This window comes from Rhinopithecus bieti, unplaced genomic scaffold (genome assembly GCF_001698545.2).
Source record: "Rhinopithecus bieti isolate Rb0 unplaced genomic scaffold, ASM169854v2 scaffold_41913, whole genome shotgun sequence".
Taxonomy (NCBI): domain Eukaryota; kingdom Metazoa; phylum Chordata; class Mammalia; order Primates; family Cercopithecidae; genus Rhinopithecus; species Rhinopithecus bieti.
The window spans coordinates 4,991,267-5,012,868 of record NW_016818964.1 but is presented as its reverse complement, the minus strand read 5'-3'; the positions used below and the strand labels follow the sequence as shown (position 1 = coordinate 5,012,868).

The window sequence follows — 21,602 nt, the reverse complement described above, 5'->3', positions numbered from 1 at the left end:
AAACCCTCAACAAAATAGACATAGAAGGGACTTACCTCAAAGTAATAAAAGACATATATAACATACCTACAACCAACATCATACTGGATGGGGAAAAGTTGAAAGCATTCCCCCTGAGAACTGAAACAAGACAAGGATGCCCACTCTCACCACTTCTATTCAACATAGTACTGGAAGTCCTAGCCAGAGTAGTCAGGCAAGAGAAAGAAATAAAGGACATCCAAATTAGAAAAGAGGAAGTCTGACTATAGCTGTTCACTGGTGCTATGATCATATACCTCGACAACCCTGAAGATTCATCTAAAAGGCTCTTAGATCTGATCAATGAATTCAGTAAACTCCCAGGTTTACAAAATCAGTGTACACGAATCAGTAGCAGTGCTATACAGCAACAATGACCGAGCTAAGAATCAAATCAAGAACTCAGTCCCCTTTACAACAGCTGCCAAATAAGTAAATAAATAAAATACAATACCTAGGCATATACTTAACCAAGGAGCTGAAATCTCTCTACAAGGAAAACTACAAAACTGCTGAAAGAATAGATGACACAGACAAATGGAAACACATCCCATGCTCATGGATGGAAATAATGCATATTGTGAAAATGACCATACTGCCCACAACAATCCACGTATTCAATGTAATTCAAAATACTGTCATTTTTCACAGAACTAGAAAAAACAACCCTAAAACTCATATGGAACCAGAGAAGAGCCCACACAGCTGAAACAATACTAAACAAAAAGAACAAATCTGGAGTTATCACATTACTGGACTTTAAATTATACTACAAGGCTGTACTTAGCAAAACAGCATGGTGCTGGCATAAAAATAGGTACTTAGTCCAATGGAACAGAATAGAGAACCCAGAAATAAAACCAAATGTGCACAACTAACTGATCTTTGACAAAGCATACAAAACATATTTTACTTTTCTGAGGAACCTCCATACTGTTCTCGATAGTGGTTGTACTAATTTACATTCCCACCAACAGCATATGAGGGTTCTCCTTCTCATAGCTTTGACACTGTATAAAGACATTGTATAAATACAACTGTGTTTACCTCTTAGGGAATCATATTGATCAGTCTTATGGAGAACCAGGAAATTTGCATTTACTTAGCTAAAAATGTATTTGTCAAGCATTATTTTCACACCTTGAAAACAAATTTTCTGTATAATCTGTATAAAATGTAGTTTTAATTAAGAAGATACCAGGATTTATTCATTTGTTTATGTACTGATCTCCCTAGTTGTAGATGTTCAAGTGACTACTGTATGCCAGCCACTTACCTGTCCAAGTTCTTGGGACAGATGCAAAGATGAGTAGAACACAATCTACCTTCGTAGAAGATACAGTAAGGGGTATGGAAATTGCTATGGGGACATGGAAGAGGGAGCCACTAAGTACATGTCAATATACATAAAACGATTTTTCAGAGGATTGAAGTATCTCCGGAAATCCCTCCTTGGATTGGAACCTCTGACTAGAGTTGGAGGAGGAAGAAAGTAGTTAGAATGAAGACACACCTATTACTGATTACTCAGGCCCCTTTATAAGTAACATGTTGGGATTGTTAGCAGAACAGGTAGTCAAAGGGTTATGTAAACTCTACAGGGAATCCTCTGCTGTGGTAACATCCTTGGGAAACTAATACTAATAATATGCTTATGTCTCTGGGGAATGCATTTGCCATGTCTGTAAGAAGGAGGAAGCATAATAATAACTTTTTAGTTCTGTTTTGGTTAATTATGTATAGTCCTCCATACTTGTATAATTTTATATTTATGTAAACCCAAACTTTTGCACATAATGTGTTGATTTGTACAAATGTCTTTTATAATAAAACATTACGTATGCATTTATACAAATGTATAAATATATGTTACTTTTAGAGTTCTGTATATTAGGTGACAAATGAACATCTGGAAAAATTGCATGGTGGCATTGTGTGCCAGCCAGTATTTAATATTTAGAGGTACTGTCTTTTCCTATAGAGTAATTTTTGTGTAATGACTTATATTTGAGTATAACTTGTTTTTATTTAATGCAAATGATGCTAAGTGGAAAAAGATAAATTCTGGATTTTAGTATTGAGGAACATAGATCTCATAAAATGTAGTGTAGATAAAGATGGCATTCATTTGGGGTGCTGAAAACGTCAGATCTTTAGTCTGTTTCTGATGTACATTAGACTTAACTCTTTCAACTGCAGATTCAAAATATTATGAAACATTTCATGTTTTGTTTTTTTAAGTTCTCAGAATAGTATTCCCTTGAGTAGTATGTAAGTCTGTGTTTCATATATTCAGTTTTAGCCTATGTTTTTAGGAATGCATTTGTATGAAAATTGGAGACTGCCCATATTGAATTTAGAGATGTTTTGTTTCAGTTACCATGTTACATTGAGTTGAGATTTGTTTCTTAGTTATGTTCTTTTATGTTTCCAAAAGAAAGTAATAAGTACTTTGTTCTTTTTATGCCAAACTCAGAATGTACAAATAATGAAATATTTCTATGAAAATTTTAGTTTCAATGAATTAGAAATGAAACTCTTGATTGTCCATTCTAATGAAAGTCAGAGATTATGCTTTCAGTACAACAATTGTGAAATTATAAAACAATTTTAAAATTTGGCATGTAATTAGAAACACATTTTCTCCTCTTAGCCTTAGGTTGGCTCATGGCTTGGGATGTCAGTAGTCAGGAAGGTGCCCCGTAAAATAAGCTGTCTGTGGGCAGAACAGGGGAGCCATGCCGTTGGAAGGAGTGAAGGCTTTCCCTCCAGGTCAGCCTAGCTGAAAATCCAGGTCTGGATCTGCTACATGGCCTTGTGCAATTTACTGAATCTTTGTCAACTAATTTCTTCACCTGTAAAACAGGAACAGAAATAAGAATTAGAGGAAATATATATAAAAGCACTTAGCATGGTACCCCAATGCTAAAAAACAAAATGTGATAGTAATGATTAATTTTACTGGATAATGTCTTCTTAGGTCGTAGAAATTTCTCAATCATTATGTAGTTTATTTATTTATTTATTTTTTAGAATCAGAAGGAATCTCTTTTCCTCCTGGGGAAGAAGTGATTTTCTAGATATGAGTGTTTTGTTAATTCTATTATTTTTCAGTTGCAAATCATATAAAAATAATAGGAGTCAGTGTTAACAGGAGGCGAATGAAAAGTAAGGCAAGGATATTCTGCTTTTTAGAATGTAATATAGACAATACAGTAATTGCTTTTGTCAGAATATTCAGGAATCATCAGGAGAGTGGGATGGAGCTTTTATTTCTAGATGGAAAAGTGGGCAAAGAGTTGGAAAAGAGAAAGGAAGTCTACATAAGCACCATCTTCTATCCACATTTCTGTACTGGCTTCCCCTCACATGCAGAGCAGGCTTTGTGGACCACAGGAGGTCCTGGGAGGGCACAGTGTTGGTGGAGAAGGTCCTTACGTGCTCTGCTAGAGTATGATTGATAGCATACTTAAGAAAGCCAACTTTATTTGTTCTTGATGTGAATCAGACTTTAAGGATTATGATTTTAGTCTTTTGAAAGTCAATGAATACTGTACTATTGCTACCTTAATATTCATCCTTGGAGACTATGTCTTAAGTCCTCCTCAAATACTTTAAGTTCTCAGAAGACTTGAAGAGACAAAAAATATAACATTGTACTTTTCAGCATGGAATTTCTCAGGAGGATTTTTCCTTTTAGAACAACAGTTTGGTGGCCTTTAAATCTTTTCATTTAGATGGTGTGAATTAGTAGAGAGAATCTCAGATGAAGGACTCCAAGACTAAAGACTCAGTATTCATCTCAGTTCACTAAACTAAAATATACTGACCTTCATGGTGATAAGGTGTTACAAAGAATACTCCTCCTGAATAGTTTTTTTTTTCCCCCCCTTAAGTTGGATGTTGATGGACAGATAGACTCTATTCATCTACTCCTGTCACCGAGACAGGTGCACTTGCTTTTGGATATGTTGGCGGCTATTGCTGGACCAGGCAAGTATAATTCTGTTATTATATATACTTGTTACTTTTTTAAATTTTAAAAAACTTTAAAATATGTAATGTATGTACATGTAGGAAAGTCTCTTATTTTTGAATATGTGAATTGAAAGAAGCAAATAAGAATCTTAAGTAGTTAAATTTGATTGGGTGTTTTGAATTGTGTTACCGTGGAACATATTCACATTCAGATTATGTGTGTCACATTCTTAACTTTTCTAAAATTGTTCTGAGTTCTTTGGTTGGGGATAGTACTTCATACAACCAAGAAAGTATAATTCTTGAACACAGTAAGTGGTGCACGTTTTAAAATATTTTCAATGGCTTCTATCTATCAGAGATAAGATTTTGGGCTTCCTGGCTAGTTGCTTAAAGCTATTGCTTAGAGCTCTGACTCATTAAATAGCAGTGGTTTTGCACTATGGTGTTAAGGTCCCATTGTTGTTCCATAAATGGGTTTTGGGAAAGAAATGCTTAATTAATTCCAAATTTAATTACTGTTTTGGTTTCCTTTTGTATGCTTATAGAAAATTCTGGCAAAATAGGGTTAGCTAATAAAGATAGGAAAAATCGACCCATGCAGCAGGAAGACGAGTATCGAATTCAAATGGAATTAAACCGGTATTATTTGAGAAAAGATTCCCTCTCTGTGGGTGTATCTTCAGAGCAAAGCTTTTATGAGACAGAAACAGCTCGTACACCTTCTAGCCGTGGTAAGCAACTCAAACAGTTGACACCAGAATCATATATTATAATCATGGATACAATTACACTTAATTTTGGCTACTGTGAACAGAAGTTTAGGAATGAAAGAACAAAAATATCCACATTGTAAGAAATCCACAACTTTTCATTTATAATTAATCACAACATTACAGTAATGCACCAGCACATGGGTGCTATAGTATTTTTTTTTATTTTGATTGTGTAGTTTTGTTTTGTAAATGATTTAGTCTAAGGAAAACCAATTTACAAAAATGTAAATTTGTGTGAAAAAGTAGGTAGCTGTATATTTTGTCAAATTATTATGTGCTCATGTAATGATTTACAGATTAAGAAACTGCTAAACTACTAAAGTTTGATAAGGAAACTTTCCTTTATTGATCTTTCCATCAGTTTTATGTAAATAATAATCTCTACCCAGCTTACTTTACATTTATAGGTGTTTCACAATGTATAAGTGCTAATAACATAAATAATATGAATCAATTTAAGTATGCAATGCTGGACAAAATAAGAAATCAAAGCCTGCTAAAAAAATTTTGGCCATAATAAACTTCATTTGCATGAGGGTAAAACAATCCCAAAAGAAGGAACTGAAATGTAAATGGAATTCCAAGTAATGTTTTTGGCTCTGAATAAAAGAAATAACTGTATCCAGATGAAACTAGAGGTTGCAGTATATTTATACTATTTTAAAATCTGATTTTAATTCCTAAACTGGCATATCACATTAAAAATATACCAAGTAATACTACATTTATATATTTAAAACAAAAGAAAACATATTCGTCAGTAGGATAGCTTCCTTTTTCATTAATTTATATTGAGTTTTTACTATGCCATTAATATTTTGGATTCAAATAAATTACTCCACTGGAAGTAACATAGAATTTGGGACATCGCTGTATCTCACATAATCTGAAGGAAGAGGATTGTATTAACGTATATTAACTTACTTAAAAGACTTGAATTGGTGGGATTACAATACAAGTGACATAGTTTAATTCTCTCTAGAAGAAGAAGTATTCTTCTCCATGGCTGATATGGACATGTCTCATAGTCTCTCTTCTCTTCCACCCCTTGGGGACCCCCCAAACATGGACCTTGAGTTATCATTAACTAGTACATATACAAATACCCCAGCAGGATCTCCGTTAAGTGCTACTGTGGTAAAGTATTACTTGATTTTTCTTCTGGTCTTGAAACGTTGCTTCTAAAATTCTACACTTCATTCATGTGCTTTAAAAAAATCTTTTATAGCTTCAGCCCACTTGGGGAGAGTTCCTTGATCATCATAAAGAACAGCCAGTAAGAGGGTCAACATTTCCATCCAACCTAGTTCACCCAACATCTTTACAGAAGACATGTAAGTAAAAATAAGACATTTGTTGTTAGTTTCTGCTGGAATTTTAAAAGTGCCATTCTACTGGTGCTTTTCTTTCCTTTTTTTTTTCTTTTTTCTTTGTTTTTCTGGTCTTGGCCATTTACAAAGTTGAGAAAGCAAAAATGAACCATTGTTAAACAATTCACTGTGAAGTGTTTTAGAATAATTGCTCATTTATTGTATTCTTTGTGTATTTAAATACTTAAATATTTTTAGTTAAAATTGCACTGTTAAGTTTCATATTGTTATTGCAGTTTAGGACCCTCAATCAATCATGTGATTTTTGTTTCACTGTTTACATTTTCCTTGAAAGAGAACCTCAGGTTTCTTTTCTGCCAAATTTAATTGATATACACTCAAGGCTTAAAGGAAAATTTGGTGAGCATACTCGAAAATCTTGAGTTTTCCAGTATGTTTTTATTAATGTAAAAGTTTGATTTGTACATTTACTGTTGGCATGTACTCTTGTACTTCAGTACAAAAATCTTAGATATAAGATGCAGCAAGATAGCAGTTGGTTTTACTTACATTAATTGTTTAATATCATTCCAACTGTTGTATGGTCATCTTTTTTAAAGCTAATAAATGAGTATATGTTTTATAATTTTGATATAATAGTTTTATGTATTAAATTTTATGTATATAATTTTAATACTTGTATTTCAGCTCTCCCATCTAGATCTGTTTCAGTGGATGAATCCAGGCCTGAACTTATTTTTAGACTAGCTGTGGGAACTTTTTCAGTCTCTGTGCTTCACATTGATCCTTTATCTCCACCTGAAACGTCATTGAACCTTAATCCATTGACACCTATGGCAGTAGCTTTCTTTACTTGTATAGAAAAGATTGATCCAGCAAGGTTTTCAACAGAAGATTTTAAGTCTTTCCGAGCAGTGTTTGCAGAAGCTTGCTCACATGATCACCTTAGGTAAACTCTCACATATGTATTAATGATCCTTTAAACTTCCACATATGTGCTAATGATCCTTGAAAAAGACCCACATGTGGACTTTTGTATCTGCCTATCTGCATTTGTTTTTCTAATTCACACTTTATTTGTAAGTGAATGGAATGAGTGAAGTTTTCTTGCAATGCTGCAAAGATGTTTATTGTAGAATCTTTCATTCAGGTTATTTGGCATGCGGAATGACAGATCTAGATAACAGGAGTTTTCTAAGTCATCTCTTTAGCACCCTGCCCAGCTCTTGTCAACTTTTTTTTAACCGCATTCTGCCATCATCCCTACTGTTTGCAATTGTGAAAACAGTTTTTATCATCACTGGCATTAGCAGAGATGACAGTAGTGATGAAAAATAAAAAAATACTGTTGGAACTGATCCATATGCCACGGCCATAGGGTGGGAAACATTACCAAGGCTGATAGTGAACTTGGATGCTACATTTCAACTTCTGCTTAAGAAAAATTGAAGCTATCCAAATAGCCAGTGAGTGATTCTTTCATGGGTTGAGTCAATAGATGAGGAGATAATTGAATTTGTAATAATAGTTTTTTTTTGTTTGTTTGTTTGTTTTATTTTTTGTTTTGAGACAGAATCTCACTCCATCGCCCAGGCTGGAGTGCAGTGGCACAATCTTGGCTCACTGCAACCTCTGCCTGTCAGGTTCAAGCTATTCTGCAGGTTCAGCCTCCTGAGCAGCTGGATAGTTTTTGTATTTTAGTGGAGATAGGGTTTCACAATCTCTATTAAGACTCACCATGTTGGCCAGGCTGATCTCGAACTCCTGACCTCAAGTGATCCACCTGCCTTGGCCTCCCAAAGTGCTGGGATTACAGGCATGAGCCGCTGCGCCTGGCCTTTAGTATTGTTAACGAGCAAACTCTGTTTATTTTAATGTGAAGGTGGTCTATAAATTGTTGAATGACGTCTTATACAGTGGTTTAAACATATCATATATATTAGTATTTTAAAAAATACTTTTGGCTTTTATTTAATCTTTTAACTTTTTTTAAGTATGAAAATTGATATGAAAAGTAGTTTTACACCTAATACAAGAAAACTTTAGCAGTTTACGGATTACAGTATTTGTAATGCAAACTGTAAAAAAACATTTGTTTTCTTCTACCCCATCCCTTTTTTTTTTTTTTTTTTTTTTTGAGACAGTCTTTTGCCCTGTTGCCCAGGCTAGAGTGTAGTGGGGCAGTCTCAGCTCACTGCAACCTCTGCCTCCTGGGTTCAAGCGATTCTTGTGCCTCAGCCTCCTAAGTAGCTGGGACTACAGGCGTGCAACCCACCCCCAGCTAATTCTTGTATTTTTAATAGAGACGGGGTTTCACCATATTGGCCAGGCTGGTCTCGAACTCCTGACCTTAGGTGATCTGCCCACCTTGGCCTCCTAAAGTGCTGGGATTACAGGCATGAGCCAGTGTGCCTGGACCCCCCCCCCCCCCATTTTTGACAAGGTTTCAAGTATCTGCCAGTAGGAAAATATAACAAAAGCAAGATCTGAAAGATTTTATCTTTGCAATGTAAATTTTTAAATGTGGAAGAGGAAGGGCAGTATTGGGAAATAAATAGATCCTGGACAATCTTCCATCAACAGAACTGATTTTTTATCTTAAGGAAAGGGAAATTTGAAGCAATCTTTCTGGTTAATTTCCTTAGGAGTATTAATTATTGATAACAACTTGAACTTGTCAGACTAGGTAGATAATTGTTATATGTTAACACTTTGTTCTATTCTTTGTCTACTTGCACATTGTTTAATCTAGAAGTATATGAATAATCTTAAATGGTGCATCTTTTATAATAGATTTATAGGTACTGGCATTAAAGTATCCTATGAACAAAGACAAAGATCAGCTTCCCGATATTTTAGTACTGATATGTCCATTGGGCAAATGGAATTTTGGAGTGCCTATTTCCAACTGATTTTCATTCTGTTCCTCCTCACTATACAGAGGTAAATGTTGAATACTTTTCTTTAAGATTATTTTTTAAATCTGTCTTGCTTTTAATAATTGTATGAGTCAGTGATTTTCTTTAAAATGTGTAGAAAGTCATATAGGAGGAATATTGTCATTTTCTTTTGCATTTGTGTTCTATTAAAACATTTTTAAGAATGTCACTCAGCATCGTTATAAGGATCTGTTAGAATTTTAGAGTTGACTTGTTTAGGAGTGACAGGTGGGTTATGAGAGAAATGACTTCATTTCACTCATGTTCAAAGCACTCTTCATTTCAGAAGAATTTGATTATTGAACAAATAGTTATTGAATGTCTGTTGTGTGCTAAGCACTGTTCAAGACAAGTTAAATGTTTTGTGTTCATTTACCATTATTCTGATATTTTCCCTAATGTAAAAGTGTGACCTAAAGAAACTTTAGAAAACTGTCAAAGTTACATTCATTGCTGTTACTTTGACCCTATACTGTTTTATTTCAACAACACTTTGTTGGAAATGAATTTACTTGAATCCTCTCTTACATTTTACCATGAGATATCACAGGAGTTAACTAACTTGTCTAAGGTTCACATTGCTAATAAGTGACAAAAATGAAACTTAAAGCCAGATTTCTGACTTCAAAAAGCCTTTCTCACTATTATATGGGCACCTCTGTAAATTCATGTGATTAATTGTAGGTTAATCTTACCTTTAATTTATCTTTGTCTTTGCTTTTAAGCTTTTAACGTTCCATTCCAAAGAAGATACTGGTTCCCATTCCCCTGTGTGTCTTCAGCTTCATTATAAGCATTCTGAGAATAGAGGGCCTCAGGTAAGAGATCTTTTTCTATAGTTGCTACCTGTAAATTTTCATCTGATATATATTTTGTCACAATTATAAGATTTTAACCCAATTTTATAGTAGTTTTTAGTGATTGTATTAATGCCCTTTTTTTTTTTAAAGGGTAATCAAGCAAGACTTAGTTCAGTTCCTCAGAGGGCAGAATTGCAAATTAAATTAAATCCAGTATGTTGTGAGCTGGATATCAGTATTGTGGACAGGTTAAATTCCTTGCTTCAACCACAGAAACTTGCCACAGTAGAGATGATGGCATCCCACATGTATACTTCATATAATAAGCATATTAGTCTGGTAAGTATTCAAAAGCTGCAAATACTAATCATAATTATGGTTAGCTAATAGGGTTATTGAGATAATTTCTGAACTTAAGTATTTTTAATAGATTAAACAGTATATATTATTAAAACAGCATTATTTGTAATAATAAAAAAAGGAGACATCTGTTATGTCTTGATAGTAGACTAGCTAAATAAGTTTTGATGTACACTGAATGAAATGTTATGTGGTCATTTAAAATGATGGTTATGGCCGGGTGTGGCGGCTCATGCCTGTAATCCCAACACTTTGGGAGGCTGAGGTGGGAGGATCACTTGAGGCCAGTTTGAGACCAGCCTGGCCAACATGGCGAAACTCTGTCTCTACTAAAAATACCAAAATTTGCTGGGCATGGTGGCACCCATCTGTAATCTCAGCTACTCAGGAGGCTGAGGCATGAGAATAGCTTTAACCCAGGAGGTGGAGGTTGCAGTGAGATTGCATCACTGTGCTTCAGCCTGGGTGACAGAGTGAGACTCTGTCTCAAAAAAAAAAAAAAAAAAAAAGAAATAAAATGATGGTTATGAAGAAGGTATAGCAACATGAAGAAGGCTCATCAAGAAGGATTAAATGAAAAAGTAGAATATATTGCTTTATGTAAACTTGTCACACCTGTGTAAATAAAATTGATGTATAGAAAAAGAATGCCTGAAAATATGCCAGTCAGTAGCATTGTTTATGTTACAGTGGAATTCGGTTTTCATTACTTTTCCATGTCTATCTGAATTTTTATAAGCTGTGATTATAACGTCTTCATAAAATTTTATCTATTTATACATTTGATAAATTACTTGAACTACCTAAAACATGTAGCCCAAACAATATGAGATACACTTTTGAAAATAATCTATTGAACATCATATTATATCACTTTTACTTGGATCTGGTGCCTGGGGTCTTTTCTAAGCCAATTAAGTCAGTCAGGTTTGCAAGAAGTCTATTAGGAATTTTGGGGCCAGAGGACCAGGATCAGATGGAGACAACCTTTGTTAAAAGAAAACGAAAAGATATTTTATTTTCTACTTCTTTGCTTTTCTCTTAGTACTGAGTATTCACATCAAATTAGCATTTATTATTATTATTATTATTATTATTATTATTATCATTATTATTATTATTATTGTGACAAAAATCTGTTGCCCAGGCTGCAGTGCTGTGGTACAGTGCTGTGGTACGGTATCGGCTCACTTCAGCCTTGACCCCCTTGGCTTAAGCGATCCTTCTACCTCAGCCCCCCAAATAGTTGGGGCTACATGCATGTGCCACCACACCCAGTTAAGTTTTTATTTTTTGTCTCCCTATGTTGCTCAGGCTGGGCATTCTGTATTTGTTACTGTTATCAATTGCTAGTCATTTTAGTTTCTGTCGGGTAGTCTCTATATTAGCTGTTAACTATATATGCAGTCGGATGATGGTTTAATCTATTGGGTTATTTTTGCCTGAGAGTGGTGGTTAATATTAGCAAATCAAATGGGGAAGAGTTAGAATAGATATGTTAAAAATCCAAGTCTAGATGGGTGTGGTGGCTTGCACCCATAGTCCCAGCAACTCAGCAGGCTGAGGCAGGAGGATTACTTGAACCCAAGAGTTTGAGACCAGCTGGGTGATACAGCAAGACCTGTTTCAAAGAAAACAAGCACACACAAGATTTGTACGTCTAGCATATGAAGGGAATTTTCCAATCATGGAGGTTAGAAATGGATTGAAGAAACTGAAGAGTGTTACAACCTAGAGTGGAATAAAGCTTTTTAAGTTTCAATGTATTTTAGAGAAAAAATAGAAATAGATTTATTTTTGAATGGCATGTTCTTGGACCCTTCTATTATAAGATGGCTTTGGGTAAATGGTGCATACATCTTGGTCTCATAGAGCCATTTGATGAGATCATGCCCTTGGATTGGATAGGAGCTCAGGGTGGATCATTTAGTGAATATTTATTTAGAACCTGTGATGTGCCAGCCTCTGGGTTTTATCTTAGAAGTACAAAGTTGAGTCAGAAATTGTATTTGGCATAATTTATCTGATTTCACATTGAGTCTTTAAAGTCATATATTGGTAGAAAAGTCTTTCAAACTGAATGTTGGACACTATAGTGATTTTAACCATATTGAATTTGTTGGTAGGCTAATTTACACAGTATTCTTTGTAAATTTATAGTAAGATAAATATTAATCTATAGTGCCTTTGTCTTCACTTTGGCTCAGTTTTTAATTTGATTTTTTATTTCAGAGTTTAACTTTTGCCAGTAGTTTTCACTTTTGCCAATAGTTGTTGCATTATAAATTTTTTTATACTAAATTAATATGGTAGTGGTTAATTTGAATTGACTTTTAATGCATTATACCAAATGGGGAGATAGTGATGATATATATTGTAATGTTGAATACTGTGTCATTTATGTTCATGTAGTTAATTTAATATTTTGGCGTATTTTTGATGTTTTGTGTTTTAGCACAAGGCTTTCACTGAAGTGTTTCTAGATGATTCACATAGTCCTGCAAATTGTCGAATATCAGTGCAAGTTGCCACACCAGCATTAAACCTTTCTGTTCGCTTCCCAATACCTGATCTTCGATCCGATCAAGAAAGGGGACCATGGTTTAAGAAGTCACTTCAGAAGGAGATCCTTTATTTAGCCTTCACAGATCTAGAATTTAAGACTGAATTTATAGGAGGATCAACTCCAGAACAAATTAAATTGGAACTTACCTTTAGAGAACTAATTGGTAAGATTGAATGTGTCTGTAAAAGAACCATACTAGATAACAAACTGCTACTGAAACTTACATCACAAAAGTATCTGACAGCCCCAAAATATAGTAAAATTAAAGCACATTATGTAAAAAAAATCAAGAGCAACAATGTCTTTCTAGTATTGTATACAAATACATGATATAGGTAATTTTTTAAAAACTAAGGATGATGATTCATTCACTTTGTTAAAATTCCTGTTTACTGCAGGAGAATATAGTACTTTAACCTACATTTTTATTATCACTTCTCATTTATTTATTGTAGGACTGATAACAGAACTTGTTGAGTATCACTGTATGTTAGATATTATGCTAAGCACTTGATACACATTGCCTTGTTTTTTTTTAGTCATCATAATCACCATATGTTTATTTTCCAATTATTTTATAATTTAATAGATGAGACAATCTGTGGACTTAGAAGGAAGTATCTACCAAGATCATTTTGTAGTCAATGGCAGAATCAAGATTTGAACCCAAGTCTGACAGTGCTTGAGCTTGAGCTTTCAACCATTATACTAATTGCTAGTGACTTTTATTTGTAAAACTCGTTTTGATTTTTTCTGTATTACTTTGTTTTTGTCAGTTAATGAAGGGAATTTATAAAAACTTTAAAGTGAACCAAGTCTATGAAGACCTGGAAGACCTTTTATCCTGTGGTTCCTAGACCACCTACCTCTGCCATGACACCCTCTCTCTGCAGCCATACTCCCACCCCACCATGAGAATAGTTTGCAAAAGTTCCCCTTCTCTCTCAGTTTTACAGATCTTAAGAGATAAAATGGACGTTTGTCAATTATGACTTCATGAAAGGGCCTTCAGGTGTTGTGGGATCATCCCTTATTTCCAGTGGTGAGAAACTCATTATTCTGGAGGAAAGCCATTTTTCATTTGTAAAATGGATTGAAAAAACACATATACAATTTTTTGTTGTTGTTGTTTTTGTTTTTCAGAGTCTTGCTTTGTTACCCAGGCTGGAGTGCAGTGGCGTGATCTTGACTCACTGCAGTCTCCATCTCCTGGGTTCAAGCAATTCTCGTGCCTCAGTTGGACGCCACCACACCCAGCTAATTTTTGTAATTTTAGTAGAGAAAGGGTTTTGCCATGTTAGCCAGGCTGGTCCCTTAACTCCTGACCTCGGGTGATCTGCCCACCTCAGCCTCCCAAATACTGGGATTACAGGTGTGAGCCACCACGCCCAGCCCATATAGAATTATTTTGAACAGAGGTATTTCTAACAGTGTTTCATACAAAATACGTATTTAAGAAATGTAGTTATTTTTCTAGTGGTAGATTATATAGACTTTATGAAGAAATAATCACTAATAGCACTTAGTAAGTGATAAGTGCTTGCTGTATTTACTGTGTCATTATGCACTTTATGCAGTATACATTGGTACTTAAGAATTTGAGTTTGAACACAGAATCTTTAATTTATTGGCTCATTTTGTCTACTACATGTGCACATGAAACCAGAATGATTGCAAAATGCTGTAGAACTTAAGGTAACATTATGTTCCTGATTGAGAGGATCTTTGCTCCTCCATCTCTTCTTTTAGTACTTGAAAAGAAGCGCATTTCAGTAAATCAGTCTTGTTTTCTTAGGATCATTCCAGGAAGAGAAAGGAGATCCATCTATTAAGTTTTTCCATGTGTCTAGTGGAGTAGATGGAGATACAACATCGTCAGATGACTTTGACTGGCCACGGTGAGTAAGCAAGCACATAGGTTTAATAGGATTTTCCTTTTAACAATAAAATATTATTTTAAATCAACATTTTGGCTATTAAATATAAGCTAAACATGTCCATCCTTGATTCTTTTGTGGTTCATAAGTGTGATGATTGGGTGTTCACATGAATGTGTGGGATGTGTCACCTTCAAACCTTGTTGTGCCATTTTTCTGCCTGCCTTGCTTTACTCCTCCTCTCCACTGTCTGTTAGGCTGATTCAATTCTTAGGACAGGTGTTGCTCATATACACCTGGTAATTAGCATGAGTTTAGAGCACGAGTTTCGTAAGAATTGGATCTACTTCTGTTAAGTAATTCAGAAGCACAATTTACATTGGGATATGTATCAATTTGGACAAAAGCCTGTGATCATTTACGAACCAAATAGCACCACTACCTAGGAAATAAGAGTTATAGTTGCAGCACAGCTATTCTCTTTGAGGGTTCCATACCTCCTTATAACAATGGGTGGATATGGTCATCAAAGGAGAATGAAAAGTCTGTGCTAGAGATGTTCTGTAGAAGCTTAGGAAAGGAAAGGGATTACTCTGGAGTAAAAAGCTCATTAGTTTTTGTAGTCATAGGCTGCATTAACTCAGTCGTCTTTAGATTTTGTGGCTACAAAACAGCACCAGCCCTTTATTATTGAAATTCCTAGAGGAAAAGATAACTTCTTTGTTAGAGTTTTGAAACTGTTTCCTAATCAGTTTCTCCCTTTTCCCTTTGAACAACTGATATAATATGAGGTTGATATAACATGAGGTTTCTAAGGTAGACAAGTATTTTATTATAGCGGAACAAACTATATGTGAGAGGATTTGGGTTAATGATAACTAGAATCCTTAGGTAAAATTTGCTGACTTTTAATGAAATTTAAAATAACCTTTTGCCCCAAAAGGTCAGACCTTCAGTTAGCCAAGTATAAAATGTTGATGTCTTTCTGTTACTTACTTGTTTCAGTTCCACACTTTCAAGTTTACAACATGTTCGTAAGTGGGTTACCTTAGACATAATTAGACTTTGTAGAGAAGTTTAATTCTATCATTAAGATTTAACCAGTGGTGTTTGTATTAATTTGCACAAAAGTTAAAGTTTTGCTGTTTACACTGAGATCTTGGTCTTTTTAAAATTGTCTTTGATAACAGAATTGTACTGAAAATAAATCCACTAGCCATGCATTCCATTTTGGAGAGAATTGCAGCTGAAGAAGAAGAGGAGAATGATGGTCACTACCAGGAGGAAGAGGAAGGAGCTGCTCATTCCTTGAAAGATGTTTGTGATCTAAGAAGACCAGCCCCATCTCCTTTTTCTTCTCGTAGAGTGATGTTTGAAAATGAACAGGTAAGATAAAAGTGTGAGCAAGCTACAAAGGAATAATATTATTATTCTCTGTCATAGAGCAATGCTTTTAGTTTTTTATTTTAAAAAAATGCTCTTTGTACTGTTTTGCTAGGTCTTAAACTTCAAAATTAAATAATACCTGTTTTTTCTTGGTGTATATTTTCTCTAGTTAAATGTTTCATGATTATTTATTTCTCACATACCAAGTCCTATGGATAGCCTAAGAAGATGCTACTACTATTTTAAACATAAAGTGGTTATTTGATGCTTTTTTTTGCACTAAACTATTATGTTTTAGATGGTGATGCCAGGAGACCCTGTAGAAATGACAGAATTTCAGGATAAAGCAATCAGCAATTCTCACTATGTGCTGGAACTTACGTTACCAAATATTTATGTAACACTGCCTAATAAGAGCTTTTATGAGAAGCTTTATAATAGGTGAGTTTATACCCATTTAGTTGAATCTTGGGAATCAGACTTTCTAATTGCCTCCCTGATTTTCCTCTTCCCCCTTTCCTTTCCTTGCCTGAATATTATTTGCCATCTCTCTGTGTACTTTGTGTGGTGTTGGTGGTGACTATTGCTGTTATGATGTTCTATTGTCATAGCAGAGTTTCCTAACTAGCGTGGTGCCGGGTGTGTGAGATATTTATTTCCTCAGCCCTGAGGTTGGCTGATTGCCCTCTGTCAGCTTACTGCAGGTTACCGATCCAATACGATTTTTTTTCTTCACGTGCGGTGACATGAAGAGTTAGGAGATACTAATACAGCTAGCCAATGCTGGAGTAGAATCAGAACCCCAGTCATTGTACAAGAAGCATCTTTTCCTGAACAGTCAAAAAGATATCTTGTTGGAATTCAAAATTCTATGAACATTTACAAAATTTAAATTTATTATATTTAGATACCCCTCAATATTTATGCCAGGCAGATATTTTGATATAAATGGAATTCTAGGTCATAGACTCAGAAGGCCTTGCGCAGTTTACCTAGCCTCCATAAGACTCAGCATTCTCATCCGTAAAATGGAGATGATCCTGGCTTCCACCTATAAGGGTTGTTTGGAGGATTAAATGATACAACACTTGGAAAGTTCTGAGAACAGTGTATGGCATATCATAAGCACTTAGTAGTTGTCTATTATAATTTCTACCCACTGAAGGGATTTCTCTGTAGCATACCTGAAAGATTGTCATGTGGGTTTCTAGAAAAAGAAGTCTTTAGTGTTTGTCATCACTAGCTTCCTACATGTAGACAAGTTATTCTAGTTTCCATTAATCTTCAGAAACTTCAGACTGTTGTTTCTGCTATAGGATTACTTGGTATCAGATATCACTCGGTATTTATTCCTTAAATGTTAGTAATAAACCCTGGGTTTTCTCACTGGGTGTCAATGACTTTTGCTCTTAGAATCAGAAAATTAAGTTCTAGGATTCTTCTAGGGTTCACATTACTTCAGTGGTCTTGAAAATGAGATTCAGAGAACAGTCCACTCGGGTATAGGAAGAAAATGTTTGCACTTATGTTTAACTTAAAAAATAATCTTTTAAAATTTATATTTTTATATTTGTTTTATAGTATACATTATAAATAGCACCTAATTTATATTAAATTCACATTAGAGAGATTTCAAATTGTTTTTAAATGTTGGGGTTTGTTTATATATGATCTGCAGTTTGGAAATGACTGATCTCTAGGCTCCTCCTTTTATTTCATAGTTCAGGGCCGTCTGCAAAGAGCTGATATATGTGCAATGCTGAGATTGAGGGAAATGAAATGACTCTTTCAGGGCCTAGCCCAGAGATCAAAAAGACTTGACCCATTTTTTTTTTCTCGTTCTGCACTGACTGAGCAGATTGCTTTCGATTAAATCAGGGTATCAAGAACAGTAGTAATACATACCTTAAACATTCACTTTATAAATATATATTTATTTACCACTTCATTTCTAAATACAGGACAAGGCCTTTTCTTTGAGTATGAGCCACTGATTGGAAATCTATGTTGTCTTTTTTTTTTTCCCTTTTTTTAAATCCTGCATGTGGCATCTGACTACTTTGTCTTTTTTTTTTTGCATAAAGTGTAGCCAGAAGGCATTGTGTACTGTTTTTAGTTCCAGTTTCTTTAAAGTGGAGTGAAAAAAATTTTTTCGGAGATATGTGAGAGGAGAATCTTTATAGGTTTTTAGGACTTTTTTTTTCTTTTCCCTGTCTGCATTAACTAAAACAGCACAGTTTTTATTTAAGCTCTTCTTATATTAACAAATACAAGCAGATTTGAAGCCAGACACAGTTAGTCTTTGGCAAGTATATAAAATATATAACTCCACTGATGGGAAGGTTCTCAGCTCTGCTAGAGAGACGTCCAGCAGCAGCAGGCAGTTAGCATACTGAAGGCTTCCATTGTTGTGGCACTTTGGAGTAATTGGGTAGGTGACTGCTTAAGTCAGGGAGTATGTATTAGAGCGTGTATTAGAGTATGTATCTGTTAATCTGGGTAGCTGGTTTAATGGATTGCTTAAGAGAGTTTCTATTCTATTAAATACCTTCCACTAACCACTTTTTGGTCTCTCAGGCCCCTGGAATTGCATAAATACTGAAGCACTCCCTCACTCTCTGGGATCGTATAAATCTTGTATCTAACTTCCTCAGGGTTTGCATCCTTTGCCCGTTATTTGGCTTTGTATTTTCAAATTAATACATTTAAACAATTTTCAAACATTCTCAGAGAAGATTTGCAGTACAGTTCAAAGAACTCCCTGTGCCCCAACCATTTAAGAGTAAGTGGCTGACCTGAGTCCCTTCAATGTTTAGTACTTGAAGGCGTATTTCCCACATACAGGGACATTCTACGTTAACTGGCAATTCAGCTCTCAGAAGCAGGAAGCTAAACTGGATACATACTACCATATGATCCTCATACCCCGTTCAAGTTTTACTAAATATGTCAACACTGTCCTTTTATTTATTTATTTTTTCTGAGCAGGAGTTATAACCAACTTTGCCTTTATATATTTAAAATGTTGGTTTACTCCTTTAGTGCCTTGGTCAACAGGCTCTTTTTAGCAATATGGTTTTAGGTACAGGAGAATTTTTTCTGTGTCAAAAATTGTTTAAAATAGAATGTAAAAAAGAATTCTCATTGCTTTCATTAAATATGTATTGAGCATCTATTTTGTTTCAGCCTCATAGACACAGAGTCATGGTGATATATCCTTACGTATCTTAAGCATTGTTTTGTTTCTTGATATTTCTTGATATTACAAGCACCATCCAATATTTGATAGTACTAATGGTATCAGGACTGTGTTTAGACAAAAATATAAATAAGGAAAAAATAATATGTGGGTGGATTATAATCTCCTAAGAGTTGCAATCCTCAGTCCTGGTGTACACCTTCTAGTAGGACTTCAGAAGCTCAGGAATTGGCCTGGCAGTGGCTTCTCACAGAAGGGGGCAGGGCTACCTCACCATGTGGCACCTTGACTGGTATTCACACCAGGCTTTACGATGAGTCTGGGTTTTGGCAGCACTTCCATGTGAGTCATGCACTGTCCTCACCAACTGTCTGTGCCTGTTATGTGACAGCTACTGTGCTAGGCGCATGTAGAGATGATCGACACAAGTCCCTCTCTTGGGTGGCTTGCAGTCTGGAAAGGGGAAATGAGGAAATTCAGCAGGGTGCTGTAGGTGCTGTGATTTAAGTGGGTCTGTGTGAAGGATGTGCTGTGGGTCCAGATCTTACAATGGGCTTCCTAGAAGACACGGTGAAGTTTGAGTTTTCTTGAAAGCTTTGAGGATGGATGAGGGAAGGAGGCTAGGACAGGGAAGGATGAGGGAAGGAGGCTGGGACAGAGGGGCATCTGAGCAGTGACAGGTAGTTCTTTGTAAAAGTAGGATGTGGTGACAGCCTAGGTATGATTTATGCCTTCCCGTTGGTTGCCAGTGTTGATAGGGCTAGTCTCGCTTAGTCGTAAGGGTTTTTCTCTCCTTATTTTGTGCTCCATATGCATTCTTCATCTCATGAAGTCTTCCCAGTGAAGCTGTGCTTTCTGTTGTTGATGAGAGAAAAAGCAGGTATCTCTAGGGAAAGAACTGAATTGATCCCACAGTTAAATACTTGCCTTAAAAAAATAACTGAATTGGGAGCTGGATGTAATCTACATAATCTGGACTCTCATCCCCATTTTTCCACTAATTAGCTATGTAACCTTGGGAAGGTCACATAACCTTTATGAGACAGTTTCTTCAAGTGTAAAGTGAGAATAATGATTCTGCCCTGGACGCCCCACAGGACTGAGGGGAGGGTCAATGAGATGATGCGGGATCAGTTCCAGTTTACAAAGCACTCTCATATAGGTGAGCTGTCTTCCTTTTTTGTTCTTTGTAGGTTTTTATTTTTCATGAGCTTCTGTCTCTAAGGTATATTTTGAAGTACAATATGAATTTATAATTTGATGTATATAACACAGGTAAAATTAGGCAAATATCTAGTTAGGTATCTAATTGTGCAGATTCTTTTGTCACTGCCCTGCATTATAGCCATATAGGTTATTTTTTCATTGAAATAATGCAGTTGTTATTTTTGTTGTTTTCCAAATTCTTGTAGGATCTAATTTCCATTTTGCCATTTAAAAGTTATTGTTCATGTGATCTTTTAAAAGGATTTTTTTTTTTTTTAGTTTGCCTTCTGTTGAGCTAGGAGTTATGTATTTTTCAACTTTTGTCTTTATAGGATCTTTAATGACTTGTTGCTATGGGAACCAACAGCTCCTTCACCAGTGGAGACATTCGAGAATATTTCCTATGGCATTGGGCTTTCAGTAGCCAGTCAGCTCATTAATACTTTCAACAAAGATAGTTTTAGTCCATTTAAATCTGCAGTTCACTATGGTAATATATTTTTAATTTGTTTTGATTTAAAATGCCTAGTTTATCAATTAACAAAGTACTAACCTTTCCATTGTGGATTTAAAAATCTTTTTCATTGTAACTGTATTTTGTAATTTCTTTTAGTAATGTATAAGAATGTTTCCTCATTTCTATCTGTATATTGAGCGTATCATTATCACTTAAATATGTTATCTTTAGAATGATAGTGTGTACATTGAAGTTCAACACTAAAGAGAAAAACAAAATATATTTCTATGTTCACACCATATTCTTTGTAAAACTAAGCAGATTATAAATATAAAATATTTTCATGATCATTTTTAAGTTATTGTTTTAATAAGCTATCAGAACTGTGTAATTGTATGTTTATTTCTCATAGATGAGGAAAGTGGATCTGAGGAGGAGACTTTGCAGTATTTTTCCACTGTTGATCCCAACTATCGTTCTCGCAGGAAAAAAAAATTAGACTCTCAGAACAAGAACTCTCAGAGTTTTCTCTCAGTTCTTCTGAATATTAATCATGGATTAATGGCAGTGTTCACAGATGTGAAGGTGAGGTTTACAAATCCAAAGTATTTTTTCAAATGTATCTTATTTTAAATAAATCTACTAGGATATATATCCAGTGATTGAAGTATTTGATTTTTTTTTTTTTTTGAGATGGAGTCTTGCT

General features: G+C 35.0%; 1 protein-coding gene and 1 long non-coding RNA gene across 2 annotated transcripts in view; one reads left to right on the top strand and one right to left on the bottom strand.

The window, feature by feature from the left end:
* The window catches only part of ATG2B (autophagy related 2B), an 83,015-nt gene that overhangs the window by 24,955 nt on the left and 36,458 nt on the right, over positions 1-21,602 (top strand). Inside the window, 15 exon segments of the mRNA XM_017857928.1 lie at positions 3,918-4,014; positions 4,548-4,733; positions 5,758-5,912; positions 6,004-6,109; positions 6,794-7,055; positions 8,900-8,994; positions 8,997-9,049; positions 9,771-9,863; positions 9,996-10,184; positions 12,661-12,934; positions 14,567-14,669; positions 15,839-16,034; positions 16,333-16,475; positions 20,772-20,929; positions 21,309-21,481. Of these exon segments, the coding sequence (XP_017713417.1) occupies positions 3,918-4,014; positions 4,548-4,733; positions 5,758-5,912; positions 6,004-6,109; positions 6,794-7,055; positions 8,900-8,994; positions 8,997-9,049; positions 9,771-9,863; positions 9,996-10,184; positions 12,661-12,934; positions 14,567-14,669; positions 15,839-16,034; positions 16,333-16,475; positions 20,772-20,929; positions 21,309-21,481 (2,283 nt within the window).
* On the bottom strand, positions 2,539-11,169 carry LOC108519132 (uncharacterized). Its single transcript, XR_001882536.1, has 3 exons — positions 11,086-11,169; positions 9,741-9,843; positions 2,539-2,876 (listed from the first exon to the last, which is right to left on the bottom strand). It is a non-coding gene; the product is annotated as an uncharacterized LOC108519132 (long non-coding RNA).